General features: G+C 37.7%; 1 protein-coding gene across 2 annotated transcripts; it reads left to right on the top strand.

Moving 5' to 3' along the window:
* The first annotated feature begins 65 nt into the window (after positions 1-65).
* LOC121378653 (annexin A7-like) lies at positions 66-9,846 on the top strand. 2 transcript variants are annotated; one of them, XM_041506927.1, is made up of 6 exons: positions 66-206; positions 3,374-3,494; positions 3,913-3,942; positions 4,263-4,548; positions 6,060-6,170; positions 9,636-9,846. In XM_041506927.1, the coding sequence occupies exons 2-6, from the start codon at positions 3,387-3,389 to the stop codon at positions 9,668-9,670; spliced, it is 570 nt and encodes a 189-aa protein (XP_041362861.1). In that variant the 5' UTR covers positions 66-206; positions 3,374-3,386; the 3' UTR covers positions 9,671-9,846. The 2 variants fall into 2 exon arrangements, with proteins under 2 accessions (XP_041362861.1, XP_041362859.1); XM_041506925.1 differs by having other exon boundaries at positions 73-206; positions 3,371-3,494.
* The last annotated feature ends 4,134 nt before the right edge of the window (positions 9,847-13,980 follow it).

Here is a 13,980-nt window from a genome sequence, read left to right as displayed (position 1 = left end):
ATATGTTATTAAAGATCAACAGCAAAACACTTTAAACAATAAATTATTAGTAAAACAATTAGACCATACAATAATACATTATGTTGTATGGGTCAAAATAGATTGGTGCTCAAATGTCTGGGATTAATCTAGAACTAATCTAGGACTTGTCGATACGAAAGCTTATCGTGTAGGCCGGCATATTATGACTCACATTCCTTGAACAGGTAGTATTGGTAGATGTTACGAAATTTTTAGGCAAATACCAAAACTGTTTGTCAGTTCATCTTTAGGTATAATATCCGCCCAGTCCCCTCCATTATTATTTTTAGTTAGGGTTGAGGGTTAGGGTTCGGGTTGGGTTGGGGTTATGGCTGGGGTTATGGCTGGGGTTAGGGTTTGGGGAAGGGGGGACCGGACGGATATTTTTCCCTAACCCTAAGCAGACTCTAATCATAAACATAATCCTTGGTGTGGATGCAAGTTTTTTTTAGTCAGGTGATGCCATGTTTAAAAGGGGAACCCTCACTATTATAAGATAAGAGGGGGTGGGGGAGGTGCAGGCCTTAAAGTTTGTTTTGTTTAATGACACTACCACAAGCAGCAACGGATCTAGGATGGGTCTGAAGGGTCTGAAGACACCCCCTAAGCTTTATTTCTGTGGAAAATATTTTTTATGAGCATCAAAACAGAACGGAACCAGCACGGCCTCGTAATTGTGGACGGCAGCAGCATAGATCCAATACACCAGCTGATAACATCGAGTCGTACTACAGACTGAATCTAACAATTCCAGTAATCGGTCAGCTGTTAATGGGCCTGCACGACCGGTTTGGTGCTCCCCAGCTATTAATCACAAATGCATTACATCTTGTCCCCGCTGTAATCAAGGTTTCACCAAAGGCCGAAGTAATTGATAATGTTAACGCGTTTTCTGCCGAATATACACACGACCTCCCCATCCCACAGAATTTGGAAGCAGAACTTCACTTCTGGCTGGCTCGTTGGGAATCGGAAGCAGACAGTGTTGTTCCCAAAGATGCAGCGGCGTCCCTTAAATCTGCAGATAGAGCATTTTTCCCCAACATCCACACTTGTTTAAAATTGGTCTGTACTTTCGGTGTCACCAGTGCAGAATGTGAGAGAACAATCGGTGCCCTTCGTCGCCTTGAGACATACATGCGAAGCACAATGATAGAGGATCGCATAAATGGGCTTGCTATGATGCACATCCATTATGGTTGTGAGGTGGACATTGATGAAATCATCAATCAGTTTGCTCGGCTACATCCCCGCCGCATGCAGCTCATTGACATCCTCCAGTGAAATTTGGCAGTCATTCTCCCATTCGTAGTAGTGTAGTGGGACCCTGGTCAGTGTAAATGGTTACACCTACCAATTGAGCCTTGTGGAGCACTCGCTTATGTAGAGCATCATTCCCTGAATTAAAAATCGGTTGCACTTACCCATTGAGCCTGGCGGAGCACTCACTCTGGGTTGGAGTCAGAAAGTGAAATCCACGAGCGGGATTCGAACACTGTTCCTACTAGACTGTAGTCTGTATCGTATACACCACAGAGGCCGGTAGTTGCGTCAAGCAGTACAGTGATTTATATACGGTGAGCGTAGTGACGTATGCTACCCAACTCGAAACACTAGAGTTAATAATACATTAAGTAATTTGCCTTTGTCGGATTTTCCTCTGAACAATTACAAAATGATTGAAACATATAATATAATAGTTTATTAAATGAACGTAGCCTTCTGCGAACGGTTTTATATCCATTGAAGACACATGCGGGCGCCCAAAAAATAATGACTTATTCATGAATTTTAAAAGATTTAAAAAATAAAAATCGTTCTAACACATGAACAAACACCTAGCAATTGTCCAAAATCGTCCTTCAATTTATTTATTTTCTTTTACGCGGATGCGAGGAAATAGCGTTTTTTATCCTTTATATTTGAAAATTTTACGGGGGGGGGGGCATGCCCTCGGACCCCCCTAGAGGCTCAGGCGCTTCGTGCCTTGCAATTTCAGACACCCCCTCATTACAGCTCTAGATCCTCCACTGACTAGGCTATTGGATGGTCAAACATTTTTCCGCTAGTAGCAAGGGATCTTTTTATATGCACCATCTCACAGAGAGGTTAACACATGTACCACAAACTTTGATATAGTTGTGGTACACTGGCTAGGATGAGAAATAGCACAATAGGCCTGCCAACAGGGATCGATCTCAGACTGACAGCGGGGCGGGATTTAATTCAGTCTGTTGAGTAACAGGAATTACTAGTAATTTGAAGAAGAAAAAGATTTCTTGGGTCACTTTGAATTTTGAGGATGTGTGTGGACTTCAGTACATGAGGTCAAACTGGGGGCGGGATTTAGCTCAGTGGTCGCTTGAGGTGCTTACATCGCATGATTGAACCACCTCGGTGTATCTATTCAGCTGATTTTTTTTTCTTCTCATTTCAGCCTGTGCACCACAACTGGTCAAATGCTGTGGTAGATGTACTTTCCTGTCTGTGGGAAAGTGCATATAAAAGATCCCTTGCTGATGACTATGAGTCAGAATTACCAAATGTTTGACATCCAATAGCTGATGATTAATTAATCAATGTGCTCTAGTGGAGTCGTTAAACAAAAGAAACTTCTGGTTGTTTTTAGGTCAGACTCGACCCGGACCCGAGTACCTGACACTTACAGTTACACTAGATGACAATGAGACTAAAGAATAAAGTAAACTAGCATTATATGTATTATGTATCTTAATTCCAGTGCTGAACATGGATGTGAAATCATGCCATTTTATTGCAAAATGACGAACATTATTTTTTTTATTAAATGAGAATGGACTCGAGTCTCACTAGACTCGGCCTGTGCCCGGGTACTTCAGTAGCCTAGTCATGAAAACCCTACTCTCCATGTGCTGGATTTCATGATGTTTTGGTTACAGAAGATTGTGGCATATCGGTGAATGTACACTGCATAACAATGATACATGGTTACATTAAAGGTGCTATGTCAAAGTCGCAATTAATATTTATTAATTTTTACTTTGGAACATAAAGTTTATACCTTCAGCAATATGCCTATAAAAAATTGTAACCAAATAATTCCATTTACTGGTAGAAAACAACTCCCACGTACCCCCACCCTGCTATGTTGTGGGTTTAGATATCAGTTTTAGAAGACTAATGCTGAATGTGCTAATCTGTTTGTCTTGGTAATGCAAATTACAATTCTTTTAAGAACCTGTTTCTGTCTTACAGTTCTACATACATTTACATGAACATCTGTGTTTAATAAGAACAGGATTTATAACTTTGGCCATCAGTGTATTCTTGTTGGATATTTTGTTGATATATAGTCAATATTTTCTTCTAGTAGCTGACATCAGATAATGGGGAAGAGCAGTTCAAGTTCTGACTCGTCCGATTACGAGTGGAAACACCTTCCCAAGAAAGAGAAGAAACGCCTCAAGAAGTTGAAGAAAAAAGCCAAGAAGTCTGTAAGTAGAATATACACAATCTGTTCTTATTCTTTTGTATTTTAAAATAATCTCTATGTGCACGTATCATATAATGTATTCTTTAAATATACAAATGGTTAAAAATTGTTTTAAGTACACACTTAAATTTAAAAGATTCTGCAAGTACATGAATGTTTGAGAATTTTCAGGAATATTTAAAATGTTCTAAATGTCTTAATAACACATTTTATCTAAACCATTAAACTTGGTGCCTACAATATGTATCAACTTTTAAGTTATTTTACATAAAACTTCTTTTCACAAGCCTATATATATATATATATATATATATATTGTCTTGTGAAAAGAAGTTTTATGTAAAATAACTTAAAAGTTGATATATATATATACATGTGTATTCTTATTTTAAAATAACTGGTTTTTTTGTTTGTTCTAGGGACACTATTACCGAGGATGTGTTGGACCTGTAAGTATTTATTTTAAAAATTATATAAAGAGTAAGAAATGTATCTTGTTGCAGTAATGAACACTATTACTTCCTGGTCAAGCATTAAAGATAGTTTAAAGATTAGATGCTTAGCATCCTAATTATTGCCAAAATGGTATCCTAATGAAAGTTTGTTTTTTAACAACACCACTAGAGCACATTGATTTCGGTATGCTCATGATGTCCTAAGTTGTATTTTATAATTTTTTAACTATTAAATTTGATTTTTAGTATATAAAAAGTACATACATAATGCATGTTTATTAACTATTATATATTATAAAAACCCTATTTTTCAGCAAGGTTATGTTCCTGGGTTTCCAGACCCTAACCTAGCATATGGTGGGAAGCATGATAAACACGATAAACATGGAAAACATGGGAAACATGGTGGAGGCATGGCATATCCCCCGGGAGCCGGCTACCCCGCCCCACCAAACCCTTCTTACCCACAGCCTGGATATGCTCCACCCCCTGGTAGCTATGCCCCACCCCCTGGTGGCTATCCAGCTGGTGCACCACCACATGGAGGAGTGTACCCTGCAGGGCAGCACCCCCATCAAGGCTTCACTGCCCCTGGACAGGGTATGTATATATTTTGTATTACATTTCCATTTTACATAGGAATATTGTTACATCCAAGCAGTACATTATTCTCAGTGGTAGAACTACATGTAAGGGGTTCCCAGGTGCTTATGCCCCCCAAATGTTGGGAACAGTTATATTTTAATTTAATTTTTTTTACATTGGGGAATCTGAGATATCCCACCGGGAACATTTGTGGCCCTCTAAATGGATTTTCAGGATCCGCCACTGATTCTTTTATTGTTCATACAAAGGATTAAAACTCTATTTTTAGGGAAATCCCCCATTTTTAATGCTGGAACAGTTGCTGTACATTTTTGAAATCCAAACAGTACAACACTAGTATTGTGTTTTTGTGTACATAAGATTTGATGCTCTGTCATTTGCTAAGCTAAGCTAAACAATTTAGCAGACAGTCTCTCTGACACGGCTAATTCTTAAATTATCTTCTTCTTGAATTTATTACTATATTAAATATCTTTGCCAAATTCGACTTCTGATTAATATGTGATGTTTGTGTGATTGATATTATGAAAGTAACTATACGTGTAATATGAGACAGGGGTGGGGATGGGGGGAGGAGAGGCAGGGGGGCAAATCCTCAAGTTCAGGTAGATAGTGATATTTGGGCAAAATGAGCTTGCCTGAAACCTTTTCACCAGGTATTTCCATCATTCTACCCACTATATTAGTTGTAATCCATGTAAAGATGCATGGATCTAGCAGATGAAATAAAAACTTCTAAAATGTTCCCATAATCACAGGTAATTTTCAACAAACAGAATTTTGTATTATTATATCATCTGGTATTTAGCTTATGGTTGTGTTATATCTTACTTCCATAATGGTGTGAAAAATCTGTCGTCGGTCTTCATTTTTCACACTCCATCGGAAACCGTCCTCATATCTCATGCTGGGGGCGGGACGTAGCCCAGTGGTAAAATGCTCGCACGATGCACGGTTGGTCTGGGATCAATCCCCGTTGGTGGGCCCATTGGGCTATTTCTAGTTCCAGTCAGTTTCCTTCAAGGGTGGCGAATACAGCACAACCTTCTGAACATCTCGTAAACATTTTAACCGAGTGCTGTAAAAATATAGACAGGATAACATACCACGGCCTTTGATGTATCGGTCCAACTGGAGGGGAACGTAGGTTTCGTCTCCATCTTTCTGTCTCTCTGTCCCACATATAGGTTTTCTAACTTTGTTTTCACAATACTTCAAGATATTGAGTTAAAATTTAGGTTTTACCTTTATCATGTACTGTTACAGATCAGGTTTGACTTTCATGACGATTTATTTATTTTTCACAGAGTTATGGTCCGTGAAAATTTGTTGGGCCCTGGTAGGTGATATAAATTTTTGTTTGTCATAATACAAATTCTTTTCAAGTTTGGAGTTTGGCAGTGGAAAGATGAAAATTAATTTTGGAAAGATGAAAATAAATTCCATTGCTAAATGTTATTAATCTTGATTTTGATAATACACAAACTTGATTATGTGTTTTTTAGCACCACCCCCTGGTTCCTATCCACCACCACAGGGTGGATACCCACCACAGCAAGGAGGCTATCCACCACCACAAGGGGGGTATCCACCCCCACAAGGCGGGTATCCATCGAGTAAGTTTTCTTAACTAAGCTGATATATTAAACACCTATCATTCACTGTGTTTATAATAATTATGTTTGACTGAGCTACACTTGTCTTATTAACTATTGCTGATGTGTGTGTGTATGTGTGGGTGTCTGTATGGGTGTCTGTATGGGTGTCTGTAGACCTGTGTGTGTGTGAGTGTGTGTCAGTATGGGTGTCTCTGTAGACCTGTGTGTCTGTATGGATGTCTCTGTAGACCTGTGTGTGTGTATGTGTGTGTGTATAGACCTGTGTGTGTCTCTGTAGACCTGTGTACCGGCCTCGGTGGCGTCGTGGCAGGCCATCGGTCTACAGGCCGGTAGGTACTGGGTTCGGATCCTAGTCGAGGCATGGGGTTTTTAATCTAGATACCGACTCCAAACCCTGAGTGAGTGCTCCGCAAGGCTCAATGGGTAGGTGTAAACCACTTGCACCGACCAGTGATCCATAACTGGTTCAACAAAGGCCATGGTTTATGCAATCCTGCCTGTGGGAAGCGCAAATAAAAGATCCCTTGCTGCCTGTCGTAAAAGAGTAGCCTATGTGGTGACAGCGGGTTTCCTCTCAAAATCTGTGTGGTCCTTAACCATATGTCTGACGCCATATAACCGTAAATAAAATGTGTTGAGTGCGTCGTTAAATAAAACATTTCTTTGTTTCTGTAGACCTGTGTAGAGTGTGTGTGTGTGTGTGTGTAGACCTGTGTGTGTCTGTGTAGACCTGTGTGCATGTGTGTGTGTATGTATGTATTTGTATCTGTTTATTTATATATATAGTGTAATGTCTTTTAAATGTTGTATAAGTGGTAAAACAGTTTGTTGTGACATAATGATAAATGCTCATTGTAACCTATTAATCCACCAGTACAGAAAGCGGTAGAATGATTTTTCTAATGGAGATTTTCACAAACGTGAACACTTTGTTTGTGTGAAATCCCAATAATGCAGCATGTAGCACAATAATTAATCTAAGAGGTAAATGGCTTTAATCAGAATTTTAGGTAAGGAAGGTTTCACTTTATTGTAAAAAGTGGTGCGGATTCCAAAAATAGCAGTCTTATTGACCCTACTTAAGACTGATTTAACACTGATAGTCATAAAATGTCAGATTGTAATTTTCATTGGCATTTGGCTTTATAAATGAGATTTTTAGAATGATTTTTTACATACTATTCATATCTAGTACAATATAATTAATATCTCTATGGCCAGGGGTCACGCGACCGGGGCAAAGTGAGCCAAACTTTGCTCTGACCAGCCTGACTTCACTGTGCCAGTCACCGTAAGGCGAAATCTGTGTCGCCTTTTTAAAAATAGCCATCACTTGCAATGTACACATCACGGATGAATGGTGACAAACTTGAGGAACACCTATTCATAGATAATAATTAAGTGTGAAGTGTCTGAGCGTTTGAAGAGAGACTGGCACCACAAAATCATGCAACAGGCTTAAAGATACCGGTAAACTGTCTAGCTCAGACAACACCCGTGTCTGGCACTCTGACTGTTGAAGTATATTGTCAGGCGAATGTGTTGAAAATTGTACATGGGTGGGGATCTAGACCATGGCGAATGATTTTTTTAGGGAGTTTGGGTCATGCTCCACTGGAAAATACATTGGAAAAAAAAATTCATTTGTAGCAGCAGACCTCAACTTGAAAAAAAAAGCGGGGTGTAATTAACTAGTTTTACGTACCCTTTGTCATAATGAATAAATTCAACATACAAAACAGATGTTGAAATTATAAAATAATACAAGCAAACCTGTCCTAGTGGAGTTTTAATGTATATGCACTCATAATAAACGGTAACCTGTCCTACACACCCAGTGGCCACCTAAACTGGATGTCCAAGTCTGTAACCTGTCCTACACACCCAGTGGCCACCTAAACTGGATCTCCAAGTCACTAAAGTGCCTGTGTTAAGCGACCACCATAAATTCTAAAACATTTTTTTTTATATTAAACAACAGTGACAAGGTGCAGCAGCAAATAAGCAATTTTCAGACCTTCACGGATGCTAGTACCCATTCAGTCTGACAACTCCACAGTATATCAATTAAGAAACTGACTCTGGAACGCATTTGATTGCCTCTGGATAATCTAAGCTTAACTGCCGTAGATTAATCTACTGATTAATACTCTTAATAGATTAATACTCTGCATGGAATAGTTATTAAATGAAATGAGAAGACAAACTTGTGAGAGAATGAATTCTAAATGGTTAAATTAGTGCTATTCAGTTACATTTAATTATTTCTAAAGAAGGTGACATGTGGAACGGTGATTTAATTTTTAAAAAACAACAACTATAGAGCACATATCCATCAATTAGCAGTACAGATGGTAAAAAAAAATATAAAAAAATAATAATAAATAAATAAAAATTAAAATAAAATAAAATAAAATACAGATTGTAAAAGTTGCACCTGTATTAAGATAACTTATTTTTGCCTATTTTATTTTTTGGATTAAAAATTCAAGTCTCCCTGCTGTTAAAAACTTCACCCTCTCTAAAGCTTCAAAGAGAAGTGACTTCGATCTATGATTTTGACCTCACGTGAGCCCTGAAGGCAAATAACCATTTTGGGCCATGCATGGGCCAAATGTAGCCAAAAAGTGGCTACATTGATGAGAGCTCTAGACAACAAAATATAACTATAAAATATTCAGAGGCTTATTAGACATGTGGTAACGTCAGACCAATCATATAATATATATATATATATATATATATATTTGGCCAAAAAATTGTCAAAATGGCAATTGTATCTTAAGTAGGGTGAATAAGACTGCTATTTTTGGAATCCGCACCACTTTTTACATAAAGTAGGCTTATCAAAACTTCCTTACTGATTACTGATTAAAGCCATTTACCTCTTGGAGTCAATGTATTTGGTGTGTGAGGACCAGTCACTCAATCTGTTATGACCAGGGCCCCGTTCCACGAAGCGATCTTAACGTTAATATTACCTTAAGTACATAAAATAGCTATGCAGTCAACGTGATCTTAGTGCTAATATTACTTCATGGAATGGGGCTCATGGAATTCTTTCAAGATGGTTTATGAGTTGGTTGGGTTATAACAAACAGTGTGTTGATCATTCACTTGTTCGTTAGTTTTTGTTACGTATTTCCGTGCTTATATCCAATTAAGGTTCAAGCATGCTGTCCTGGGCACATTCTTCAGCTTTCTAGGGCTGTCTGTTCAGGACAGTGGGTTAGTTGTTAGTGGTTAGTGTGAGAGAAGTCGGTGCCGTACCCAATGAGTCATTAAACTTGCTCTGGGTGGGAGCCGGTACCAGGCTGCGAACCCAGTACCTACCAGCCTTATGTCTGATGGCTTAACTACGACACCACCGAGGCCGGTAGTGTGTTGCTGGTGATGAGTTGTTTAAAAAGTTGGCTTGCTCTTTACTCTGGTAACTAATTTCTGATGCTGTTTGTGTTTCAGATTACCCTGGCGCCCCTCCGCCCCATCCCTACTGAAGAGGAATTATACGTGTAGTTCAGTTACTGGAATTCATCGGCAAGCTGTGATTCCTAGCAATCTTCCTATCTGTATTATATATCACATAATTATTAACATGATGCAATTACACATAATTTTTATGATTTTGATGATATTACTTTTCAGTGCCTGTTTTTAGGGTACCGGGTATACTTCTTGTTGGTTACTTTTGCTATTTTGTTTCTTTCATTTGTCTCGTGATGTAATGCCTCAGAGTTCATTGACACGGTCGTAATCAAAATTATACCCAACTGTGTGTTGACCATTGCTTGTTGTCTATATATTGTAATAGGTCATCATACTGTTATTACACTTTTCAGGCTTTTATTCCAGGAATTGTGCTTGAATTGAATGTACCGATAATGAGCAAAATGAGTGGTTGAGTACAGTGTTGATTAGGAGCTTAGTGTTAAATGAATTTACATAGGCAACAGCTTAAAATTTCAATTTTCAAATTTCAATGTATGCTAAGAGAAGTCCTAAAGTTTGCAATCAGGGGCCTATTTCAGAAAACATTGTAAGTTTATGTCTGAGACTAGTGGTTATACCGGTCATACATTTATATGTGTTTGCCATCTATTTCACAAAACATTGTTAGTTTACGTCTGCGACTAGTGGTTATACCGGTCATACATTTATATGTGTTTGCCATCTATTTCACACAGAAAATTACATCATTACAGAAGATGGAGCATTTTAAGGACAAAAGAAAATGAAATACTTGTATTTTAAACTATACTTGTTCTATAATAGTAATAAAAATTGTGCATTAGTCATAAATTTACATTTACATGCAAAACTAGGCTTACAATGTTTTGTGAAATTGGGCCCTGATGTTTATTGATACAGACCACTGTCTATACACAGTTGTCTGGTCTTTATTGTAATCTTGACAGTAATTCGCATAATGAATGGTTATGTTGCCATGCCTTAAATATTTGTGGGTGCTATCACGGTAAAACCAGCTTAGCTTACTTTTAACTTAAGTGGATGTACGTGGCATGACAATACTAGAATTCATTTTATAAAAATGTTTTGTTATTGGTGAAACAGTTAATATATACATGTATGGACTTATTTAAAAAGTGTTACTAGTATAAATAAACCTAAAAATATTTTATTTCAAAATTTTATATTCTGCATCATATTGCTGGGTTTTGGGTTTTTTTTTTATGAATCAGTCAAACTTCATTACCTCAATGTTGAAGGGATCGAACAAAATAGCTCAAGATGTAATAGGTTCAAGATAAACATAGTATGGTAGGTGTTAGTGAAATTTGTTCCTGAAATAACGACTGTTGACTGTAATTGCCTATAATTATTTTGCTATTATATTTTATATATTGCACACAAAGATAGATAGATATATTTCTATATATATTTCTATATTCTTATTTATATGCACATATTTATCATTTTCTTTTGGTATTGTACATAAAAATTATCTTTGCGCAGTATTTCTTTTGTTTATACAATATTGTTTGTGATTATTCGGTTACTGAGTTAATTATATAATACATTAAAATCTAATTCTGCTCATGCAAATGACAATTTGTGGTATTGTATTTATGCCAGTAATAAAGGTCTGTAATAAATGTCGGCAACAATCAACATTTGTGGCACAAATCACTCTATATTTGTCTAATTCCTAATTTCAAACAATGTGCCATGAACAAAGCAAAGGTTTCTGCTTTGATATCGCTAGCATTATCTCTGTGAAAGTTAAGACCGTACAATTCTTCAGGGTTCACCCTGTCCATTGCTAAATTAGCCAATTGCTAATTTTTATACAAAGTGCCATTTAGTGAAATAAACAACAGCTGGTGGGACACTATAATGGAAGAAGTAGTTTTTCATTTGATTATTTAACGATACCACTAGAGCAGATTGATTTATTAATCATGAGCTATTGGATATCAAACATTTGGTAATTCTGACATGTAGTTTAAGAGGAAACCTGCTTCATTTTTATGTTGGCTGCAAAGGATCTTTTATATTCACTTTCCTATATAAACAGAACAGCACATACCATGGCCTTTGATATATTCAGTCATGATGAGACAACATGTACTGCATTAAACAAATTTTAAACATGGTTGTGAAGTTGTCTTGTACATCTTATTGCCAAATTCATTGCCTTTGTTCAGTAATAATAATAATATATATACATGTATATGAATCTTCTACAGCAGTAAATTGTGTTTTTACCTATTTTGTGTTCAAAATGTACCAAGTGGATAGGACGTTGGACTTTCAAATGTCACACGAATCTGTGCATTAGGTTTGAAACCTGCCAATTGACACTTGGTGTTTTGAAATATTAGGCTAAAAATCAACACTATTTCACAAATACATTCTGCTTGCTATAAATTATAACTTCCCAGCTTTGAAAAACCACAGCCAGGGGACTGTTCTTTGTTGGATCCTTTTGGATATATTGTTCAATTGAAAATTTATTATAGTCAATAAATTTGTGAGATAATTTTTGTCTATCAGTTTGTTGATTTGTTCGATTGTGTTCTCTTATACACTTGTATTTTATACATATTAAAGGGACATACCCTAGTTTTTAAACACTCAGACATATTTTGCACTATTAGAGCTGTTTATGATCACTGAAATCAAACATTACTTGTATTTTATTGTTTAGATTATCCATTTGCATACAACCGATGTGTTTCTGGTTATCCTGGTGTTCCTAATACCACAAAATACATTTAAAACCCCCCAAAACAAACGCACGTGCCTCTGAGAAGTAACTGTTATGAGAGTCCATTTTAGTCTATTTTTAAGGGTATTTCAACATCACAGACTCTTTGTTTCACTCTGTTGTATCCAAATTTGTTACATGTTTGTAAATTAACCAAACTTAGTGTCCATTTTTACGAGTCTAGGTGAAAATTATGCCTTAGTGTTTAAAAACTTGTTTATGTCCCTTTAATTTGTGCAATGATTTTTAAAATTTTAAATTGTTCCTGCTTTATTGGGCTTTCAATGCTATTATATCAGTTGTGTAAAGATAAAAAAAATCTTGCGTATTCTCCCCCACCCCCTCCACTGGAGATTGTGCCTCCCTCCAGATATCATTCCTGTGGGCCTGATCACGGGATACGTAACGGTGTGTTAGGGAAATGGAGGCAGGTCTTTATCAAGAGTTATCAGGCGCCTGTACAGGAATTTATCGTGTCATTCTCTCCCGGAAAATATATTAAGATTTATTTTCACTTGAGCATGGAGGGTTTTCGATCCCCAAAACTCTTCTCCCTACACACGCGCCTGGTTATGTATCGTTGTCAAAACATTTGTATTATTTTTATGTATAAAGTAAAATGTAGCCAGTCATGATTATTGCTGGGGAGGGGGGGGTTGTTGTTTTTAAAAATTTAATCTTTGACGGAAGATATGCTATCTACATGTATACTGGTGGAAAAAAATAAGGGATGACAGAAAGACTGACAGCAGAGTGTGACCTGCCATGTGTTCCCCTGATCACAGAAAGACTGACAGCAGAGCGTGACTTGGTCTACAGTAGGCCTATCAGGTGTTCTGATCACAGAAAGACTGACAGCAGAGCGTGACTTGGTCTACAGTAGGCCTGCCAGGTGTTCCCCTGATCACAGAAAGACTTGACAGCAAAGCGTAACTTGGTCTACAGTAGACCTGTCAGGTGTTCCCCTGATCACAGAAAGACTGACAGCAGAGCGTGACTTGGTCTACAGTAGGCCTATCAGGTGTTCTGATCACAGAAAGACTGACAGCAGAGCGTGACTTGGTCTACAGTAGGCCTATCAGGTGTTCTGATCACAGAAAGACTGACAGCAGAGCGTGACTTGGTCTACAGTAGGCCTGCCAGGTGTTCCCCTGATCACAGAAAGACTTGACAGCAAAGCGTAACTTGGTCTACAGTAGACCTGTCAGGTGTTCCCCTGATCACAGAAAGACTGACAGCAGAGCGTGACTTGGTCTACAGTAGGCCTGCCAGGTGTTCCCCTGATCACAGAAAGACTTGACAGCAAAGCGTAACTTGGTCTACAGTAGACCTGTCAGGTGTTCCCCTGATCACAGAAAGACTGACAGCAGAGCGTGACTTGGTCTACAGTAGGCCTGCCAGGTGTTCTCCTGATCACAGAAAGACTGTCAGGTGTTCTCCTGATCACAGAAAGACTGACAGCAGAGCGTGACTTGGTCTACAGTAGACCTGTCAGTTTCCCTCGGTTATCAAACCAAACTGAAACAAATGTAAATACAAATGAAAAAAAGAATCAACATCACACATTTGGTCAAATAA

Source organism: Gigantopelta aegis, chromosome 8 (assembly GCF_016097555.1).
Source record: "Gigantopelta aegis isolate Gae_Host chromosome 8, Gae_host_genome, whole genome shotgun sequence".
NCBI classification, from domain to species: Eukaryota; Metazoa; Mollusca; class Gastropoda; order Neomphalida; family Peltospiridae; genus Gigantopelta; species Gigantopelta aegis.
Note: the sequence above shows the minus strand (reverse complement) of the source record. Positions and strands in the feature narration are given on the sequence as shown.

Coding starts and splice junctions, on each gene's coding strand:
- LOC121378653 (XM_041506927.1), top strand. CDS start 3,387: ATGGGGAAGAGCAGTTCAAGTTCTGACTCGTCCGATTACGAGTGGAAA. Junction 3,943..4,262: donor ACCGAGGATGTGTTGGACCT/GTAAGTATTTAT, acceptor CCTATTTTTCAG/CAAGGTTATGTTCCTGGGTT. Junction 4,549..6,059: donor CTTCACTGCCCCTGGACAGG/GTATGTATATAT, acceptor TGTGTTTTTTAG/CACCACCCCCTGGTTCCTAT.